General features: G+C 40.8%; 1 protein-coding gene across 2 annotated transcripts in view; it reads right to left on the bottom strand.

Annotated features, from left to right (window-relative positions):
* Window positions 1-20647, bottom strand: part of MSRB3 (methionine sulfoxide reductase B3) — a 268746-nt gene that overhangs the window by 130384 nt on the left and 117715 nt on the right. For both annotated transcript variants that reach the window (XM_055118621.1, XM_055118622.1), the window contains exon 5: window positions 4447-4475. In XM_055118621.1, coding sequence (XP_054974596.1) covers window positions 4447-4475 — 29 coding nt within the window. The remainder of the gene's footprint in view (window positions 1-4446; window positions 4476-20647) is intronic.

The raw sequence follows: 20647 nt of genomic DNA, 5'->3' as shown, positions 1-20647 counted from the left end.
ATGCTCTGCTTCCTCCAGTACCAACTTTCTGGAAGGTGGGGAGAAGAGCACAAATCCTTGCTACTTGGGACATAGAAGTCTGTTACACTCTACTGTTAAAATCACCAACAACACATGATCCCAGGTAAGCAAAAAAAAAGTATTTAAAAGGACACTATGAAACTATACAATGCCATTAGAAAAAAAGATACATTGGTTTTTTTCAATTGGTTGAGTGGAAAAGTTTAGGCAACTTAGCTATATAAAACAACAATAAGAAGTTTAATGTATAGCTAAATACAAAACAGACACAGTTAGATAAGAGTTTTTTTGAAGTTAAAACTTTTTGGCTTGTTTTTTTCTTTTGCAGCAACACCAGGGTTGCAGTGCTTGGAACTTCTGTGTGGTGCATGGGGTACAATGCAGTCCTAGAGATGGAACCTGGGGTTCCCACATGCAAAACATGCATGCCAACCTTCTGAACTCTCCCCTTAGCCCTAATCAATTAAGCCTGTTAATCCTAAAGGTAGAAAATTCCTGGGGTTTTCAGATCAGCATTAATTCAGCACCTCTGATTTCTGGGTTGAAGGTTTTAATTTCACCAAAGTAGAACTTTCAAAGTCCTAGCTCAACATAAATACAGCCATGCCACATTATTTATCGCTCCTTTTCAAAAGAATGTGTATGTGACCCAAATTTCTGATTTAGAAAGGAATCAAATAATCTTTAATATTAAGCAAAAGTAATCTTAAATTTTTCAGGTTTTTAAAAATTATGCAATTCGTATGTATTTTATTTTAAAAATCCTTCAAACATGGGTCCTAGAGGTGGCTTAGTGGCAAAGATTCCTGCCTTGCAAGTATATAGTTGGCATTCTCCTGCCTGGTGCCACCCACAGGTGCCGAGCAGAGTGCATGGTCACCGTGCTCTGCAGCCAGACAAACGAAAGCAGAGCAACTAAAATAGGTGGCTCCTGCCTTCACTGCAGTGAGGACTGCAGCCAGATACGCAAGCTCTTATCAGCACCGCCACTACACAATGTGTACCTCGACCAATCGCAGGTGTCGCAGGTACCTGGTTTATCGCAACAACAATGGCAGAGGAAAGGCAAGAGGGAGAAATATTTCAAACAAACAAACAGGTGGGGAAAATAGAGTATGGTGCTGGAATATTTTGTGCCTGAGGCCTTATCATTAGCAGTTTCGTAAACCACAATCTTAAAATAAAATGTTTTGAAAGCCAAGGTTGTAGCAGCAGTAAAGATAAACCTATTACAGATACTAATTACTCTATAATTTTTACCTTTAAATAGAGTTGACATTTTTCATATAAAAACTATTAGAGAGCTGTGCCAGAGAGACTACACAGGGATTAAGTCATTTGCCTTGCATGCCTTAAGTCAACCCACTGTTCAATCCCCAGCAAGTGTGTATGTTCCTTTGAGCACTGTCAGGGGTCATCTCTAAGTTCAGAACCAAGAGTAAGACCTGGGCACCACCAGGTATAGCCCAACTCCCAACCTCCCCAATTGAAATGCGGCTTTCCTGGTAGAGTGCATGCCCTAAATATGTGAGGCCATAAGTTTGATGCATAGCACCAAATACACCACCTGTCAGCACTGCCAGGTGTAGCCTGGATGGCCCGGAGGCACCTTCAGGCACCAAGCATTGAAGCCTGCCAGAACAGTGAACCACCACGCCCCCAACACCAGGTTCAGCACTGCTGGAAATGGTCTCTGCTCCCCCCTCCCACCCAAGTACTGCTGGGTATGGCTCCTATAAAAATTATTTTTAAACTTCATAAAATATACAAAGAGGTTAAAGACTTACTTTTGCAAATAAGAAGGAAAATGGATATAAATCTAATAGAAAACAATATTAATCAATTTCTAGTCTTCATTTTGGTATCTAATAAGTAACAGACATGTACCATCTTCTGACAATGAAAACTTTCCTTGCTTCCTCCTGAGTCTCACCCCACAGACTTACACTTATTTAAACAAACTGCATGTATGCAATAAACTCTACATAACTTGGGTACTTTCCTTGAAAAAAATAAGCCTTCCTTGAATTTTTTTTCATTTATGGTTTGTCAATGACCATAGTATTTAAAGGATTTTTTTCTTACTAAGAATGGCATCTTCCTTCATTTAAAAATCTTACCTTGTCAGATACACTGTTATAGCTGTATACAACATTACACAGAGCTAACTTACTTTCTGTATTTCGTGAATAGAAAACCTGAACCTATTAAAGTCACACATTTAATTGTTCCAATATGCTATCTTACTTCTAACCAAAATTGGCTTGATATAGACTGCCAAAGAATAATTTTCTAGCTTCCTTTGTCATAATTCCCTCATTCAATTGCAAACTAATAGCTAGAAGAAAAAATAATCATCTTCTTTTTAATTTTAAACCATCTAATATAAATTAAACATTTCTAAAATGTTTTAATTGGTATTTCCTCAAAGCTCCTTTTTAAATGTAGAACCCTATAGCTTTCAAAGACATACAGATGTTGCCCATGGTAGATATTTTTTTAAAGGACTTAAAAAAACTTAAGAGTCATGGACAAAATCTTTGGTTATAAGAGTGAAAGATGTGTGCCTGTACAGATGGTATAACTATTTCCACAATAAATACTAACCTTCACTATAGGAATTGAGCAGGACATTTTAATTTGGATTTGAACATTTAATATAAATTTTCTGACTTTGACAACAGCTGCCTAATATTTCAGCTTTCTACACTATTTCCAGGTTTTGCATTCAAAATGAAGTTAGTGGACCTTTTTCTTTTTAAAAGCTATATTCCAGATTCTGTGCCCTTAAGCCAGTGTCTAACTTGATGATTAGAGAATTAATTCAGTTCATAAAAAAGAAGGTTCTTCATAAATATTTTGTGACCAGTAATAGTTTTTTAATGTATTAATTTGTATGTACTAAGCTATTCCACATTAATTGTGTTCATCTATTTATTATTCTCAGTCTATTAAAAATAAGACAAAATATTACACCCAATTTTGAATCATCTTCTGTGAATTAGCCAAAGACTCAATCAGTTGATTGATTCAACCATGCCTTTATTCTCCATATAGTCAATACTGTAAAACAGAAATGTGTATCCATCACATATGATATAGATGCCCAACAATACACAAAGTGGAAAGATTTCTAGAACCACAGTTTTCAAATTTGGTGAAACTGTTAACTAAATATACCAACTTAATATTTAAAGTCTTACCGAGTTGGGCAAAGTCAAGAAGTGATGTAATTTTTAAAAAGACAAAACTTTTGAAAACAAAAATGTTGGCCTCTTAACACCACTACCAAAATGAATATATACTTCTTGATTCCTTTGTGAACAAAATAAAATAGAAATAGTTTAAATTAAAACATAATGGTAGCCCAACCAGACTAAGAATGTTATTTTTAAATAAGATAAGTTGTATGCTTTTCTGTGAAAGATTTTCTTCTGGAATTGAAAGTTAACATTTTTTTTCATTTTGTTCATCAAAATAGAGAATTCCTGTCTTTGTACTGAAAATGAGGCTATTTTTGTGCTTTAATTGCAAACACTATAAGAAACTCTGAAGCACTTCAATCTCAACAAGTCACATAAGTACTGTAGCACTATCGTCCCATTGTTCATCAATTTACTCAAGTGGGCACCAGTAACGTCTCCATCGTGAGACTTGTTTTTGGCATATCAAATATACCACACGGAGCTTGCCAGGCTCTGCCGTGCGGGTGGGATAATCTTGGTAGCTTGCTGGGCTCTCCGAGAGGGACGAAGGAATTGAACCCAGGCTGACCAAGTGCAAGGCAAATGCCCTACCCGCTGTGCTATCACCCCAGCCCACGTCACATAAAGACACAGTAAAACCTAAAGGTTGCATGGCAGCAACATCAGTGCTTAGTAGAAAACCTCTAATGAGGTGACACTGTCTGTGAGAATGCAAATTTTATCTTGATAGATACAAAATAATGACTTAAAATGATCTAAATCTTCTATCCCGCTCCATAAAACAAGTTTTTTAATAACTAATAGAAACAGAATTTTTTTATTCTATTGGCAACATAGTTTTTGTTTGCTGGATTGGATGTTATCTATTACCCACATTTGATGACAGGTCACTTACAAGCATCTTCAAATTATTTATAATGCTTTATCCACTGAGAAAATAATAAATTTTGAGCAATGGGTATGTACCTCTGCTTTTAAAAGTGAAACTCCACAGTTACAGAGCACTTAATGCTTATTGCAGAACTATCAAGAATCCCAGGGTGAATATCTCAGGTTAGGATTCCAAGAAGCCAACTGCCCCACTTTGAGGTGGGGCTCAAGCTTTGAAAAGAGACTGCCCGGTCTGTTTAAAATCAAAATGGCTCTTGATCTGATGAATTATTCCTCAGAGAATAATGTAAATAAAATATTCAGAATAACATCATTAGTGTACACATACCTGAACCGGAGTCAAATTTGGTTTCTGACCTGCAAAAGGAAAGAATTTTTTTACAATATAAAAATTATGTGCAAAAAATAAGCTATTTTATGGGGAGAAAAGAATTATAATAGCTACAATTTTAGTTCATTGGTCAACAAGTAAACAGCTTTTGGAAATGCAAATATGTGTTTAACATTTAAATGCATGCATCACCCTAAGCCCCCAAACAAATCCCCATACAGATGGCCCAGTATGGAAAAAATATTAACTGTTTTAGTTTGTCTCTGAGAGAACAGAAAACTATGTTTTAAAAAAATCATTCAAACACTGTAAGCAAGGGACCCAAACTACAACAATTAACCTCATAAAACATTTCTGTCAAGTAGACAGGTTGGGCAGTGGGAGAGAAGCTGGGGACAGTGTGGGGTGGGGGCGGGGGGACGTTGGCATTGGGGGTGGGACTGAAATTGGAACATTGTGTGCCTGAAACTGTTGTCAGCAACTCTGTACAGCACAGCATCTAAACTTTTTTAAAAAGAATAAAATAAAGCGCTCGATCTCTACAGATTAATTTGTTTCAGTGATATAATAATGAAAACTTTAATTTTTAAATTTTCTTCTTTGCCTTAGTATTAAAGATTCCCAATTATTCAACCAAGTAATTTTTCATTAAGTTTTTCACATAGTAACTGAACCTAGTAACCCCATACATTTAGTAATAAGGGGGGAAAATTCAAGCCCTTGTGGGAACATTATGTTTCAGATATAGGTTAATACTGGTTGTAAATCCAGAAGCCTTTGAAGCTCTCGGTTCAGCTGTGGGAAAACTTCTGCTGGGTAATTACTCTCAAGATGCTGCTGATGTGCTGTCAGGCAGAATTAACCCTCTGACTAGGCCTATCGACACAGGCCACTATAAGACAGCATTGTCTATATCTAGCTCGAAAACCAATTAGTGCCCATGCTCCAGTCGAATTTATATCACACACTAACAATCAATAGTATATATGTTCACAGCTACGAGAACCTACCAGCAGGAGTCCTGTTAAAGGATGTTACATTGACAGAGAAGTTTTTTTTCCTGGGGAAATGTAGTTTAACTAAGTGGGAAAAGAGATTTCTTTGAAACTATGCCAGGATACCAAAGCACCTTGGGAAGCAGGGGCTTTCTTTACCTAAATGAGCTCTAAGAGAAGTCATCCAAAGCAGGAAGGAGGTAGGGGCAGATGGGAAGAATAAGTAAAAAGTAGCTTCTTTAGTCTTACAATTTTATTTTCTTAAGAATTCCCAAATAAAGTTTCACCTGATGCTTAAAAAAATCAGTAACTATAAATAAAACCCCACAAATCTCTCTAGTAACCATGATTAACAATAGTCACCCCTATGATTCCGTTTTCCCCATGCCCTCCCCCCACCCCCAGTCCTCATCTCGGTTCCTTCTCTCTGATTTCTATTTTAGGTGCAAACTCTCTTGTTGTGGCAGGCAGTGGGTAGGGGCACACCCAGTGATTCTCAGGCTCTACACTCAGGCATCTCTTCTGATGCTCAAGAGACCATATGAGGTGCCAGGGATTGAACCAGGTTTGGCTGCAAGGTAAGCATCTTAACTTCCTATTTTATCTCTCCTGCCCACAAACCCATTCTGATTTCTGCCCTCTCTCCTGCTCTGGAAAGTTAAACACGGTTATGTCTGACTCTCTCAGCCTAACTGTCTCTAACACTTAGCACGCACGATCCTACTGGCTTCCTTGTCTACACGTCCTTACCCGCCAAGTCTGCCCTATTAACCTCTGGAGCCGCAGCACCTATATGTTCCTGGTGCATTTACTCAACAAACATCTGTTGAGGGGACCTTTTGTTACACACACCTTCTGATCTTCTCAGCTGCATAGGTCCTTAGTTTTGTTCCACTTGAGTCCTAAAATGCATTTTCTCATCTCCCTGAAATTAGGCTGATCCAATTATTCTCTCTGCTATGTTTGCAATATTGGGGTCTTCCTAGGTGCCTTTCAGCATGATGTGTTTCAGAATTAAACCAAGGCGCTCCTTTCAAATCTCTTTTCTTGTCACTTTTCTTCCTGACTTCCTAAGCACATTTAATGAGGGGATAGATTATATGCTATCTTGCTACAACTTTCTTTCCTGATTGCGCAGTAATGTTTGAACCACTTATGATCTGTCGTCACTAGGGTTTGTGAGTGGCCTCCTAGTGCTAAATCCTAAAGCCCTGTTACATGCACCTCTAAGCCCCTCTCCAAATAACAAATATTACCTAAATGTCACACTGCTACCAAAAATTTAATTTGCAGTGGCATTAATTCATTTTTCATTTCAAAATAGAATCTTAACATTTAAGCTGGAAAAATTGGCATAATTCTGGATTTCTTATGCAACTATCTATTTAATTATTCTTGATTCTATTACATTCCCCATCTCCCTATCTTCAAAACCACTATCTTTAGTCCTAAAGTTTTCAGGACTTGTGAGAAAATTACTTTTTGAGTGAATTAATTTTGCTCAGTAATTTCATAAGCATATTGTTCAAATCTATTATTTAATCAGCAGCTAGATAAGTAAAAAAATTAATCTAATTACCACCTTAACCACTAGAACAAAGTTTTCCAAATTTGGGTCACAAATCAATGTATTACTGTATTAAAATTAATTTAATGGTTGTAATCAGTAATTTATTTTAAAAAATAATGGGGAAAAAGACAGAATACAGTTAATATACTAAAAGTATACTGATTTATGTGACTCTCAGGCATATGTATGCTAGCTATATTGCTGTTTCATTAGGTTATAACTATTAAAATGCTGTTTCATGTTACTTTACCAGAAGTAAGTGCCAAGGGCCCTTTCTGGGATGGAAGCTATAGCGACTTTCAGCTGTGTTAACCAAACAGAAAACCAAATAAGGAGCTTTCTTCAACTTCTGACCATTTTTCTTTGCTGTCCTCTCCTGCAGATCCCTCTCCAAGGCCCTCCCATTCAACCCCCTTCTCTCTCTCTCTCTCTCTCTCTCTCTCTCTCTCTCTCTCTCTCTCTCTCTCTCACACACACACACACACACACACACACACACTGAACAAGGACTTTTATTTTTTTATTTTATTTTTATTTATATTTATTTATTTTATTTTATTGAATCACCATGTGGAAAGTTACAAAGTTCTCAGGCTTATGTCTCGGTCATACAATGCTCAAACACCTGTCCCTTCATCAGTGACCATATTCCACCACCAAAAAAGATAAAACAAAACAAAACAAAACAAAAACAGTATACCTCTCACCCCCCAGCCCCCAACCCCCCCCCCAGGCATAAACTGACAAACTTCATTTCCTTTTCTCTTTACCTTGATTACATTCCTTATTTCAACACAAAACTCACTATTGTTGTTGGAGTTTCAACACAGAACTCACTATTCTTGTTGGAGTTTATCTCCCAAGAATACAGCCCTATTGACAAGGAAACATTTGATAATTAGTTTTCCACTGATGAGAATGAAGATATATAAAGTTTAGGATTTCTGTATTTCAGTAATAAAGTCCAGGGAGATTTAAGTTGGAAATAGCATCATTTCCCTTCCTGGAGCAGCATGGGGCAAAAGCTTAGTTCACAGTCTGGACACATGGCTGCTAGCACTCGCTAGGACCCCAAGTCGTGTAGCTGGCTCTGGATCCTGGTCGTTCAGCAGCCAAGCGGCTGTGCAAAGGCATGGCCACCCGAGTTGAGTCTTGGTGGAGCTCGAGCCGGTTCCGGCCCAGCCCGAGACTGCCCAAGCGTTGAACAAGGACCTTTAAAGCTGGGAATGGCACACACAGCAGTGCTCAGACTTACATATGGTCCTTCCAGGAGTGAGCCCTGGAAGCCAGGAGCCCCAAGCCAGGAGTATGACTTGAGTGTGGTTTAAGACATAAATGAGAGTGTGTGTTTTCACATGTGTGTACTCAACAGTGTTTTCCTTATAAAAGTCTTTCTCTTATATACTGGTATTCCTCTGACGAGACCTCCTCTCTACTAGAAAGAAACTCCTCCTTTATTGGAATCTTCAAGTACAAAAGCATCCAGCATTCTCTACCCTAATGACCCTGAGCCGGCTTCCCAGCCATACGTAGGTCATTTATTCACATTCAGCTGAAGTTGAATGTGGGTATAATTCCAATTTAAGGGTGGCTAAATGCTGTTTGTTGAAGGAGGATATCTGAATGTGAGGGGTAGATGAACCTCATGCAGAAAGACAAGAAAGAGAACCTGGCAAGATGCTCTACCTATTTTCCCACATGCCACTTGAGGTAATTCTTCATTCTAACCTTCCTGTGGCCCTCCGCATGGCTGTGGCTGGGTTCTGGATGTTTCTGGCTGCTGGGGCTCTGCTTGGGACGGGGAGGGAATTTCAACCTGCCCCCCTCCGAGAGTCCCCGGTGAGGACAGCCTGGTGCAGGGGCAAGAGACTCTGCATCGCTCTCTTCCGGGAGCTTTGTTTTATAGTCTCTGGGTCTTGGCCGTTGATGGGATTACAGTCTCCACACACTTGGATGAGCCTCACGCATGAAGGTAACTGGCAGAGGAACCCAGGTACGCAGGACTCAGGGCTGAGATATCCAAGCCTGCTTGGACCGGTACTGGGCCTCTTCCACCCAGATACCCCATTTTCCAGTAGCTTCACAGTCACACCCACAAAATTCCCTAGGCACCATGTAATCCCTTCAACAGCCAGACGCAGAGACTATAAAACAAAGCTCCTGGCTTGTTTCTAAGCCTTGCATGCTGGGGGAAAAGGCAGCTCAGATAGAGAAGGGAACACCAAGTAAAGGGTGCTAGGAGGGCCCGTTCAGGATGGGAGATACAAGCTGAAAGTAGACTATTGACCGAACATGATGGCCACTTAATACCTCTACTGAAAACCACAACACCCAAAAGGAAAGAGAGAAAAAGGAAATGCCCTGCCACAGAGGCAGGGTGGGATGGGGGAAGGATGGGGTAGGGATGGTGGGAGGGATGCTGGGACCATTGGTGGTGGAAAATGGGCACTCAACTACTGTATAACTGAAATGCAAGCATAAAAGTTTGTAAGAGTGTAACTGTACCTCATGGTAATTCACTAATAAAAAGTTAAAAAATAATAATAAATAAAAAATAAACATATTTTGCCAATAATACCCCAATTATCTTTGACAAAAAAAAAGCTCCTAGAAGAGAGCCATACAGAGTCTCCTGCCCCCACCAGGCTGTCCTCACCGGGGCCCCTCAGAGGGGAGGCAGGTTGAAATTCCCTCCCTGTCCCAAGCAGAGCCCTGGCAGCCAAAAACATCCAGAACCCAGCCACAGCCATGCTCAGGCAAGCCTCACGCATGAAGGAACCAGCAGACGAACCCAGGTATGCGGGACCTGGGGCTGAGATCTCCAAGCCTGCTCGGACCAGGACTGGGCCTCCTCCAGATTCCCCATTTTCCAGTGGCTTTGCAGTCATACCCACAAACTGTCCCCCCCCCACTTCGTGCCATGTAATCCCATCGATGGCCAAGATCCAGAGACTATTCTGGAAGCATGCAGCCATGAATATTGTCTAATCAACTGATATACCTGAAGCAGCACACATGTGTTTGGTTTTAACATACTTGCTTGTAATCTCTACTATACATTCTCCATCCCTCTTAGAGAGCCCGGCAAGCTACTGAGAGTATCCCGCCCACAGAGCAGAGCCTGGCAAGCTCCCTGTGACGTGTTCAATATGCCAAATACAGTAACAATAACGGGTCTCATTCCCCTGACCCTGAAAGAGCCTCCAATACGGCACCATTTGGAAGGACATGTAATGAGAGTATGCTAAAGTCTCAGGACTGGGACGAATGTAGACGTTACTGGTGCCCGCTTGAGCAAATCAATGAACAATGGGATGACAGTGCTACAGCGAACCCTCCTATGACAGTGGGGAACAAGGAACACTAGAAGCCAAAAGCTGCCCCTTGACTCAGACAGGCATAGACTAGAAGGCAGTGGAACTCAGGTTCCAAATTGGGGTGGGGAACAGGCGATGAATAGATGTGCCAAATCCTCTGGCAAAATTAAAAGTCCTTCCTTCAATAAAGAGAAAAGAAAAAGGTATTTCTCTTATGGATCTCACAGCCATGGGAGGGAAGGCTGAGGGAGCTTTCTCCTTTCCTCGTCTTTGGCTAGGTGTCCGTTGTCTCTGCATTTCCACGACCAAATTTAAGATTTTCCCTGCTCTCAGTTATTTGGTATCTGTGTTTTTACACACCTTTCATTGTTCCTGTTAAAATTTATATTCATCAACATAGACTGGTATTCTCTTTCTAACAGTTTACTGTCTTGATTTACAACTTTTAAATAAGTAGATCTGTGCCCCAGGTGTTCTCTTGTCCAGACCCTGCAAATATTAGGACCAGTCTTGGTAATAAGACATCTAGAAATAGGCCTTACCAGGAGCGACAAAGTTTGACCAAGTGAGTGGCCTGCTTTGCCCAAGTTCTCACTACAGCACATGTGTATAAGAGAATCCACCGGAACTGACTTTCAGTTTCATCTCTGAGGCACTGTCGTTTCATGCTTAATCACTCAAACTACTGCTCTATGCCCTTCTCCCAGCTTATCACTCACAATCTTTACTCAAATGCCAAAAGTCACCTCAATGATAGAAGCACTCTCCCTACCCCGCGATTCAAAGAGCTTCTTTCTTGCCTGTGGGTTACCCCACAGTATGGGGCAGTCATGGCGACCTACACACTATGTAGATATGAAAGAATCAAGACCAATACAAGAAAATGAAGTCTGGTCTGACCCATCTTCCTATACTCAATATTGAGTTGAGTACCTAGCATTTAAGAGGCAATAAAATTATGTAGTAGGGATTTTGAGTTATTTTCTTCATTGTTTCTTTGGGCCACAACTGATGGTGTTCAGGACTTACTCCTGGCAGTGCCTGAGGGCCATACAGAGCTGAGGATTTTCCTTCCTTCCTTCCTTCCTTCCTTCCTTCCTTCCTTCCTTCCTTCCTTCCTTCCTTCCTTCCTTCCTTCCTTCCTTCCCTCCCTCCCTCCCTCCCTCCCTCCCTCCCTCCCTCCCTCCCTCCCTCCCTCCCTCCCTCCCTCCCTCCCTTCGCTTTTTGGGTCACACACAGCGATGCTCAGAGGTTACTCCTGCCTCATGCACTCAGGAAATACTCCTGGCAGTGCTCGGGGGACCATATCGGATGCTGGGAATCTAACCCAGGTCAGCCGTGTACAAGGCAAATGCCCTACCTGCTGTGCTATTGCTCCAGCCCCTGTACACACTTTCTTCTTGGAGGTTTTTTTATGTTTTTGTTTTGGGTGTCATACCTTGCGATACTCAGGGTTTATACTGGCTCTACATTCAGGGATCACTCCTGGCGGGGATGTGGTGTGGTCAATCTGAGGTTGTCCTCCTGCAAAGAAAACACCCTATCTGCTGTATTATTTCTCCACTTTCAACCCCACTCCTTTTTGTGGGAGTTGGACCACCTAACTGTGCTCACGCTGCTCTCAGGAATCATTTCTGGTGGCCTCAGAGGACCCCACCAGAATGGGGTGCCGGGAATCAAACCCTAGTCTGTGGCACACAAGTCCATGAGTCCTACTCACAGTCTATAGCTCCAGCCCCACAGGCCCCTTTCTTGTGTTTTGAATGCACTTAGCCACTGAACTATCTCTGGTCCTGTTATAGGGATTTTAGAGGAGACAGAGAGGACCTAATGTGCATTAGTTAAATATAATCAGAGGCATCTTTCACTCAGGAAGTTAAGTAGAAGTTCCTCTTATTAATTTAAAACTCCTGTTAAAATTTAGCACATACTAGGTTTATAACACTTTTATTTGCAGGAGGTGGTTGGGAGGTGGTGGGTCCGAAGTGAGTTCCCATTTAGGTTTTTCCAGAAGCAGAGTTTCCTCCATTCTGCAGATAAATATGTAAGGATAACAGAAAGGATATTACTTTGACAATAAAGTGCCTGAAGTGAGGTATGAAATGAGTCATAGTAGAGTGAAGATTGTCACAGTGGTGGCTGTGCTGTTCAGACAGGTTTTTAAGTATATTGTAGAACTTGCCCAGTTTTCAAGAGGAAAGAGCTAAGATAAAAAGCATCAAGTTAGGTGAGACAATTGAGTGCTAATTATTTGCTCATTCTCCACATTCCAGCTGTTTAGAGTTGTTGTAACAGTGTTGTTACCCTCCCCCCATATGTCGGGTGTAGGGGAAGATAACTCAAAGGACTGATGCACATTCTTTGCATACAGATTCCCTAAACTCAGTCACCAGCACTGCGCTATTGATTTTTTTTTTCATTTTAGGCTGAACATGGCTTGGTACTCAGGAGTCACTCACTGTGGTGCTTCACCCAGAAACATGTAAGGCCAAATGCTCTACCACTGGACTCTATCTATGCACCCCCCCCCCAGACTGCTTTAAATAAATCCTTAAAAATATAATTTCTTCCTTAGTTTTTGGGCCATATTTGGTAGTACTCAGAGCTGCTTATTCCTGGCAGTGCTTGGGGTACAATATGCAGTGCCAGGAATTGAACCACTTCAAGTTGGCCACAGGCAAAGAAAAATTTTGTGTATCCTGTCCAGCCTAACAAAAAGTTTCTACTAAATTATGACTTGATTTCCCCCCCCCCCCCCCCCATATAAAGAGCAGTTGGGCTGGAGCAATAGCACGACGGGTAGGGCGTTTGCCTTGCATGCGGCCAACCCGGGTTTGATTCCTCTGCCCCTCTCGAAGAGCCTGGCAAGCTACCAAGAGTATCTCGCCTGCACAGCAGAGCCTGGCAAGCTACCTGTGGCGTATCTGATATGCCAAAAACAGTAACAAGTCTCACAATGGAGATGTTACTGGTTCCCACTCAAGCAAATCCATGAGCAACGGGGTGACAATGATACAGTGATACAGTGAATCTAAATGTGAAAAAGGCCAAAATCAAAATATAGTGACCAACAACTCTATACAATGACTATTTTTAGATATAAAAAACTTATCAGAAATGTTTTGTACCTGACATTATATTATCTGCTCCAGAGATAAATGATATACATAAAGTGATGAGACAACATCCTAAGATAACTAATGCCTCTAGGTACTTGTTTTTAAAAAGAATATCTTTAGAATTCTCAGATACAATACTGAAGCGTTATAAAAGCACACACCCTACCAGCTGAGATTAATCTCCAGCATCCCACATTCACATCTCCTGAAATGCTGCTTGCTGACACACCCTACAGCAAGAGCACCATAAACTCAACGGGGAGGACACATAAAAGCCCACCAAGTTCAGTGAGTGATGACTTCTCAGTGTCTGTGTTGCAAGCTATAATGCCCAAAAGTAGAGAAAGAGTATGGGGAATATTGTCTGCCTTAGAGGCAGGAGGAGGGTGGGAAAGTGGTGCACTGGTGGAGGGATGGGTGTTTGATCATTGTGAGATTTTAACCCAAACATGAAAGCTTGTAACTATCTCACGGTGATTCAGTAAAATTTAAAAAATAAAAAAAATTTTAAAAAGTTAAATAAAAAAAAAATAACACAGAAGCCTGAACCAGCTCTAACCAGTCAGTAAATCCTCAGGCAAAGACTTTAGTGACATCATGGTGAGGATACTGAATGTTCAAAAAAAACATGGACAGGAAATCAGCAAAGCACAAGAAAGTATGAGAGCCAAAATAAGAGAACTAGAAAAAGGAATAAAGAGTATGGTAAGTTAAAATTTCTGAGCGGTAGAAAAACAGCATCAAAGGAAAATATATAGGTGCTCCAAGATGAGATGCAGGAAACCACTAGAAAACATCAATAAAGTAGAAAAAGGGTCTGAAAAGAAATGAACTGCACACCACAGAACTATAGGAAGGGTTCAAGAAGAATAATATAAGGATCCTCCAAGTCCCTGAAGAATAAAAATGCAAGTTCAATGAAGAAACAATATTTAAAGAAATCATAGATAAGAATTTCCCAGAGCTGAAAAATATAGGCAACCAAATAGAAGAAGCCTGAAGGGTCCCAGCCAAAATGAGACTCAGCAAGGAAAAATCTGAGACACATTGTGCTCAGAATGACAAAAGCCAAACACAGACTGAATCAGCAAGATCAAAAAAGGAACTTACATACAAAGGAAAGCCCGTAAAATTCATAGATGATCTATCAAGGGAGACTCTACCAGCCAGAAGAGAAAGAAGGGAGATAATACAAAAACTCAGTGAAATGAAAATATCACCACTAACACACTGTTCAGCTAGATTATTGTTCGGATGTGGAGGAATGATACAGTGCCTTAGAGTCAGGCAACACCTTGGTGAATTCTCAGCCTTGAAACGAGTTTTTCATGAAGCAAGCTTTGATAGGTATGGTCATAAATTAAAATTTGAATAAAAGCTGACAATACAACTAGAAATATTTTAGCCAAGTAAAAAATGAAATATTTTATTTCAGTAACAAATGTGAGCCAGAGAGATAGTATACAGGGTAAGGTGCTTTCCTTACAAGTACCCAATCCCAGTCTGACTCCTTCGGTCCCTTGAGTACTAGGAGTGGCCCTGAGCACAAAGCTAGCACAAAGCCTTGAGTACCACTCTATGTGCAGCCAAAACGTAGGGAATAGATAGGGTACAATCAATGCAACCAATGGCTAAGAGGTTACTTGGGGTACACTTTTAATACAAGTGTCAAGAAATGGAAATAATTAAGAAGGAGAGTGAATGGAAACTGATATAAGCAAGCTAATCACACAATATAGGAAGAGAATTGTCTTTGTTGCTAAAACATAAATAAATTTTAACTAAAATGATGACACAATGCGCTCAAAGAATATACTGGTGTAGAAGCTCAAGACCTAGATTCTAGTTTTGAAAAAACAGAACTAGTCATTTGTGAGCTCCATTTTCCTCATTAGAAAAAAATGAGAAATAAAATCATAATGCTGGCTCTGCTGCTAAAACAACTCAAACATTTTAAGAAATGAGAAATTTTTTAATAAATCAATACTACCGCTGCCAAGATGTGACCCCAGGGGCCGCACGAGCGTGCGGCTCCTCCGCAGCTGCACGAGCGTGAATCCAGACCCAGCTGAACCAACTTCAACATGGGCAGCTACTTGCAGATTGTCTCCAGCCAGAGAACTAAGCCGAGACCCCATGCCCGCCCAGGAGGGGAAAGGTATTTCTCTCTCTCGCCTGTCCCTTCCCGGGGATGAAGGGCGTGGGGACCGCCATATTATGACGACCACAGATGGGGTTTACAAGCTTGCAATGATCGAATATCCGGAAGAAATCTCCCTGGACTTAGTTGTTAAAGTACAGAAATACAAAACCGCGCGGCTGCTACTGCGGCCGAGCGACCTCATTTCTCTTCACAACAGGTCTGACTCTAGTGGGGTGCTCCTAATAACAATGGTGAGGTTTGTGTTGAAATATTGAATGTAACCAAAGTAAACAGAAAGTAAAGTGAAATTTATCAGTTACAAGGCGGGGGTGGGGGTGGGGGTGGGTGGGATGGGAGGTATACTGTGTTTTTTTTGTTTTTGTTTTTGTTTTTGTCTTCGGTGGTGGGATATGGGCACTGGTGAAGGGATGGTTGTTTCAGCATTGTATGACTAAGACTTAAGCCTGAAAGCATTGTAATTTTCCACATGGTGATTCAATAAAATAAAATTTAAAATAAATAAATAAATAAATACTGCCCCACACACTACCTCATTGAGAGTCAAAATACCTAAATTCCTTCACAGTCCTAAGAATGGAGAAAAGGAAAACAGGAACAAATGGACAGGAAAAGTGGGAAGGGATAAAAATAAGCATTTGTAGAACTTGAGGAGACTAAAGGATAAAGCTGAAAACATAGACGACCAGTTCATTTGTTCTGAGTTTGAAGCCACACCATTTGTGCTGCTCTGGGATCCACATTCAGTGCTGCTTTGGCCGTACGCAAACACATGACCTCTGCACTATTTCTCTGGCCCAAAATTGATCACTCTCAAGGCTTTTTCTAGCTCCCAGTTCTTCTATTGCCCATGTTGATAACCTCCTTCTTTGATCTCCAATACCATTTCCTGACTAATATGGCTTATCAATTACAGACTTCCTTAGAAATAGTTTACTTATATATATTTACATATTTGGATAAAATCGGAGTTCTAAAGATCTACAGCTATTGAGAACAAATTCAAAATGCTAAAGAAAACAGCAGAACATAGTAGAGTACACCTTCATGTAAAGAGCTGAGCTATGTCCTCACAGAACTCCTATGACATTCTAGTCCCTTGGATCTCATAATGTGACTGTATTTGGAAATAAGACTTTTTTTTTTGTATTTTAATTTTTTTTTAATTTTTTTATATAATTTATTTATTTTTAATTAGAGAATCACCGTGAGGGTACAGTTACAGATTTATACACTTTTGTGCTTATACTTCCCTCATACAAAGTTTGGGAACCCATCCCTTCACCAGTGCCCATTCTCCACCACCCGTAAACCCAGCGTCCCTCCCACCCTCCCCAATCCCATCTCCCCCCCACCCCACCCTGCCACTGTGGCAAGGCATTCCCTTCTGTTTTCTCTCTCTAATTAGCTATTGTGGTTTGCAATAAAGGTGTTGAGTGGCCGCTGTGCTCAGTCTCTAGCCCTCATTCAGCCCGCAACTCCCTTCCCCCACATGGCCTTCGACTACAATGTAGTTGGTGATCGCTTCTCTGAGTTGCCCTTTCCCCGGAACGTGAGGCCAGCCTCGAAGCCATGGAGTCAACCTCCTGGTACTTATTTCTACAGTTCTTGGGTGTTAGTCTCCCACTCTGTTATTCTATATACCATAGATGAGTGCAATCTTTCTATGTCTGTCTCTCTCTTTCTGACTCATTTCACTCAGCATGAAACTTTTCATGCCCATCCACTTAACTACAAAATTCTTGACCTCCTTTTTTCTAACAGCTGCATAGTATTCCATTGTATAGATGTACCAAAGTTTCCTCAACCAGTCATCCGTTCTAGGGCATTCGGGTTTTTTCCAGATTCTGGCTATTGTAAACAGTGCTGCGATGAACATACATGTGCAGATGTTGTTTCGATTGTACTTTTTTGCCTCTCTGGGATATATTCCCAGCAGTGGTATTGCTGGGTCAAATGGGAATTCAATATCTAATTTTTTGAGAGTGCTTTATATACCATTGATATCAACCCCTTATCTGATGGGTATTGTGTAAATATCCTTTCCCATTCTGTGGATAGTCTTTGTATTCTGGTCACTGTATCTCTTGCGGTGCAGAAGCTTTTTAGTTTAATGTAGTCCCATTTGTTGATCTCTGTTTTTACTAGATTGCTTAGTTCCGTGTCACCTTTGAAGATACCTTTATCTTCAATATCGTGGAGGGTTTCGCCGACCTTGTCTTCAATGTACCTTATGGTTTGTGGTCTAATGTTGAGGTTTTTAATCCATTTTGATCTGACTTTTGTGCATGGTGTCAGGTCAAGGTCTAAACCCATTTTTTTGCATGTGGTTGTCCAGTTGTGCCAGCACCATTTGTTAAAGAGGCTTTCCTTGCTCCACTTCACATCTCTTGCTCCCTTATCAAAGATTAGATGGTCATACATTTGGGGTTGTGTGTAGGGATATTCCACCCTGTTCCATTGGTCTACGGCTCTGCCTTTGTTCCAGTACCATGCTGTTTTAATTGTTACTGCTTTGTAGTAAAGTTTGAGGTTGGGGATGGTGATGCCTCCCATCATCTTTTTCCCAATAATTGTTTTAGCTATCTTTGGACATTTGTTATTCCATATGAATTTTAGGATTGCTTGATCCATTTCTTTGAAGAATGTCATGGGTATATTTATAGGGATCGCATTGAATCTGTATAATGCTTTAGGGAGTATTGCCATTTTGACAACATTGATTCTCCCTATCCACGAGCAGGGTATATGTTTCCATTTCCTCATGTCCTCTTTGATTTCATGGAGTAGCGTTATGTAGTTTTCTTTGTAAAGGTCTTTTACTTCCTTGGTTAAGCTGATTCCGAGGTACCTGATTTTCTGGGGCACGATTGTGAATGGGATTGCTTTTTTCATGTCCCTTTCCTCTGCCTCATTGTTTGCATATATGAAGGCCATGGATTTTTGGGTATTGATTTTGTAGCCTGCAACTTTACTGTATAAGTCTATTGTTTCTAAGAGTTTCTTAGTAGAGGTTTTAGGCTTCTCTAGATATAGTATCATGTCGTCTGCAAATAGTGAGAGTTTGATTTCTTCCCTTCCTATCTGGATGCCCTTAATCTCTTTTTCTTGTCTAATAGCTATCGCAAGTACTTCCAGTACTATATTGAAGAGGAGTGGTGAGAGTGGGCATCCTTGTCTTGTGCCTGATCTCAGAGGAAAGGCCCTTAGTTTTTCCTCGTTGAGGATAATGCTTGCCGTAGGCTTGTGATAGATGGCTTCGACTATCTTGAGGAAAGTTCCTCCTGGAAATAAGACTTTTAATGATGCAATTCATTTTATTTTTTAATGTTCATAGGAGTCACATCCTTTAAACTTTGGGAGGGTATGGGGGGGTCCAGCAGTTCTCAATCCTGGGGTGCAGGTCTAGGAACCTGGTGCTCCTATCCCGCGATAACAATGGTGCTTAGACCTTGGAAGAACTTGATGGCCACCCACCATGCAGTGCTGGGGCAGGGAGGTAGGTGGGCAGAGGTAGGTGGGTAGCTAGAGCTGGGGTTGGAACTCAGAACATCACACATGGTAGGCCGTGTGCCCAACTACTTAAGCTATCATCCTAGCCCTCAGGAGGAGGGAAGTTAGTATAAAGTCATTCAAGTGAGTCTTAATCCAACATGACTGTTGAACTTCCGAGAAAGGATATATGGAAAGATGACCATGGGCGGCATGGGGAGAAGAAAGCCACCACACATCCAGGGAAGACGCCTGAGGAGAAACCAATCTTGCCAACACTGATCTCAGACTTCCTCCCCACGGAACTGTGAGGCAATGAATTTCTGTTGTGTGAGCCACCCGGCTTGTGGTGCTCTGGCTATGGCAGTCTCAGGAAACTACTGTTCCGACGCTTTATCCAGCCAGACATTTAGCAAGTCTCCAATAAAAGCCAAAACCTAGAAATCAGCTGGAAATAAGTATCAGTGGCTTTCACATACTTTGACCCATTTTAGATACTACAAAAAAAAATACCTTTGATTTCTCTCTTTTCCCTCACTCGTTTTGCCAGATGCCTTACCTGCATTTAACCATTGAGCAGCAGCTTCTGAAAACTGCTAGGGACCACCAGAAGGAAAAATTCTGATCAAGAGACTTTTTAATCTCTCTGTATCTCTGAGACAGTGACTGTTTTTCAGTGGTTGCCTGGTTCTCTCACATGCTGTGTACACATTGGACATGTGCTTTCGTGCTTTCTGGGGGAGGACACAAACTAAAGACTTTATAAAACTGGCTGCCCTATATCAAATTGACACACAGTAGTTGGTTCTTTGTTCTTTGTTTTCCCCGGAAATTTTCATTTCTACTCTAGGTTGTAATTAGGAAAAATACTAACACTAGCTGTGTATAGCAGGTCAATTTTAAGTGCAATAGTTGACAGTTTCCTAAAGTTCAGAGCTACAGCCAACTCAAAGAGAGGCAATTCAAAACTGACTGGCACAGGGGAATGAGGAGAGAAAGGACCATCCTGTCCACTTGATGAAACTCTTTAGAGGGACAGGCAACAATACATGTAGTTCATTAGGGCCTATTTTCACACAGTTTAATAATCATGATATATACGAATCATTTAAGTAGCCAATTAATACCAGTTCAGTAGGAAATGGAAATACATCATTTACACTGGTTTAAATATTTTGAAAATCACTAGTAAATATTTTAGGGTAAAAATAGATCTTGGTTGTCTAGAGGAGCATTTATCAACCCTTGCCCACCAAGTCTCCCCTTCCCACTTTGTTTCCTTCATGTGCCTACCTTGTTCTACCAGCTGACTTTCTAGTCTTGTGCCATGGCCTCCCTTGTGTGATCTTCACCTGTAGTCCCCTTGGCATATCCTAGGGGCTCACAAGAGGCCATATGGCCCATATTTGAGAAGCACAGGTCCATATAATATGTTTATGCAAAACCACTATTAGATATTACTGTGATTAGAAGAAAAGGAAAATTAGAAAAGAAAATCAATGTTAATAATAAGGAGATTCTAGAGCCAGGAGATTGTACCTAAC

Source organism: Sorex araneus, chromosome 10 (genome assembly GCF_027595985.1).
Source record: "Sorex araneus isolate mSorAra2 chromosome 10, mSorAra2.pri, whole genome shotgun sequence".
Lineage (NCBI taxonomy): Eukaryota > Metazoa > Chordata > Mammalia > Eulipotyphla > Soricidae > Sorex > Sorex araneus.
Note: the sequence above shows the minus strand (reverse complement) of the source record. Positions and strands in the feature narration are given on the sequence as shown.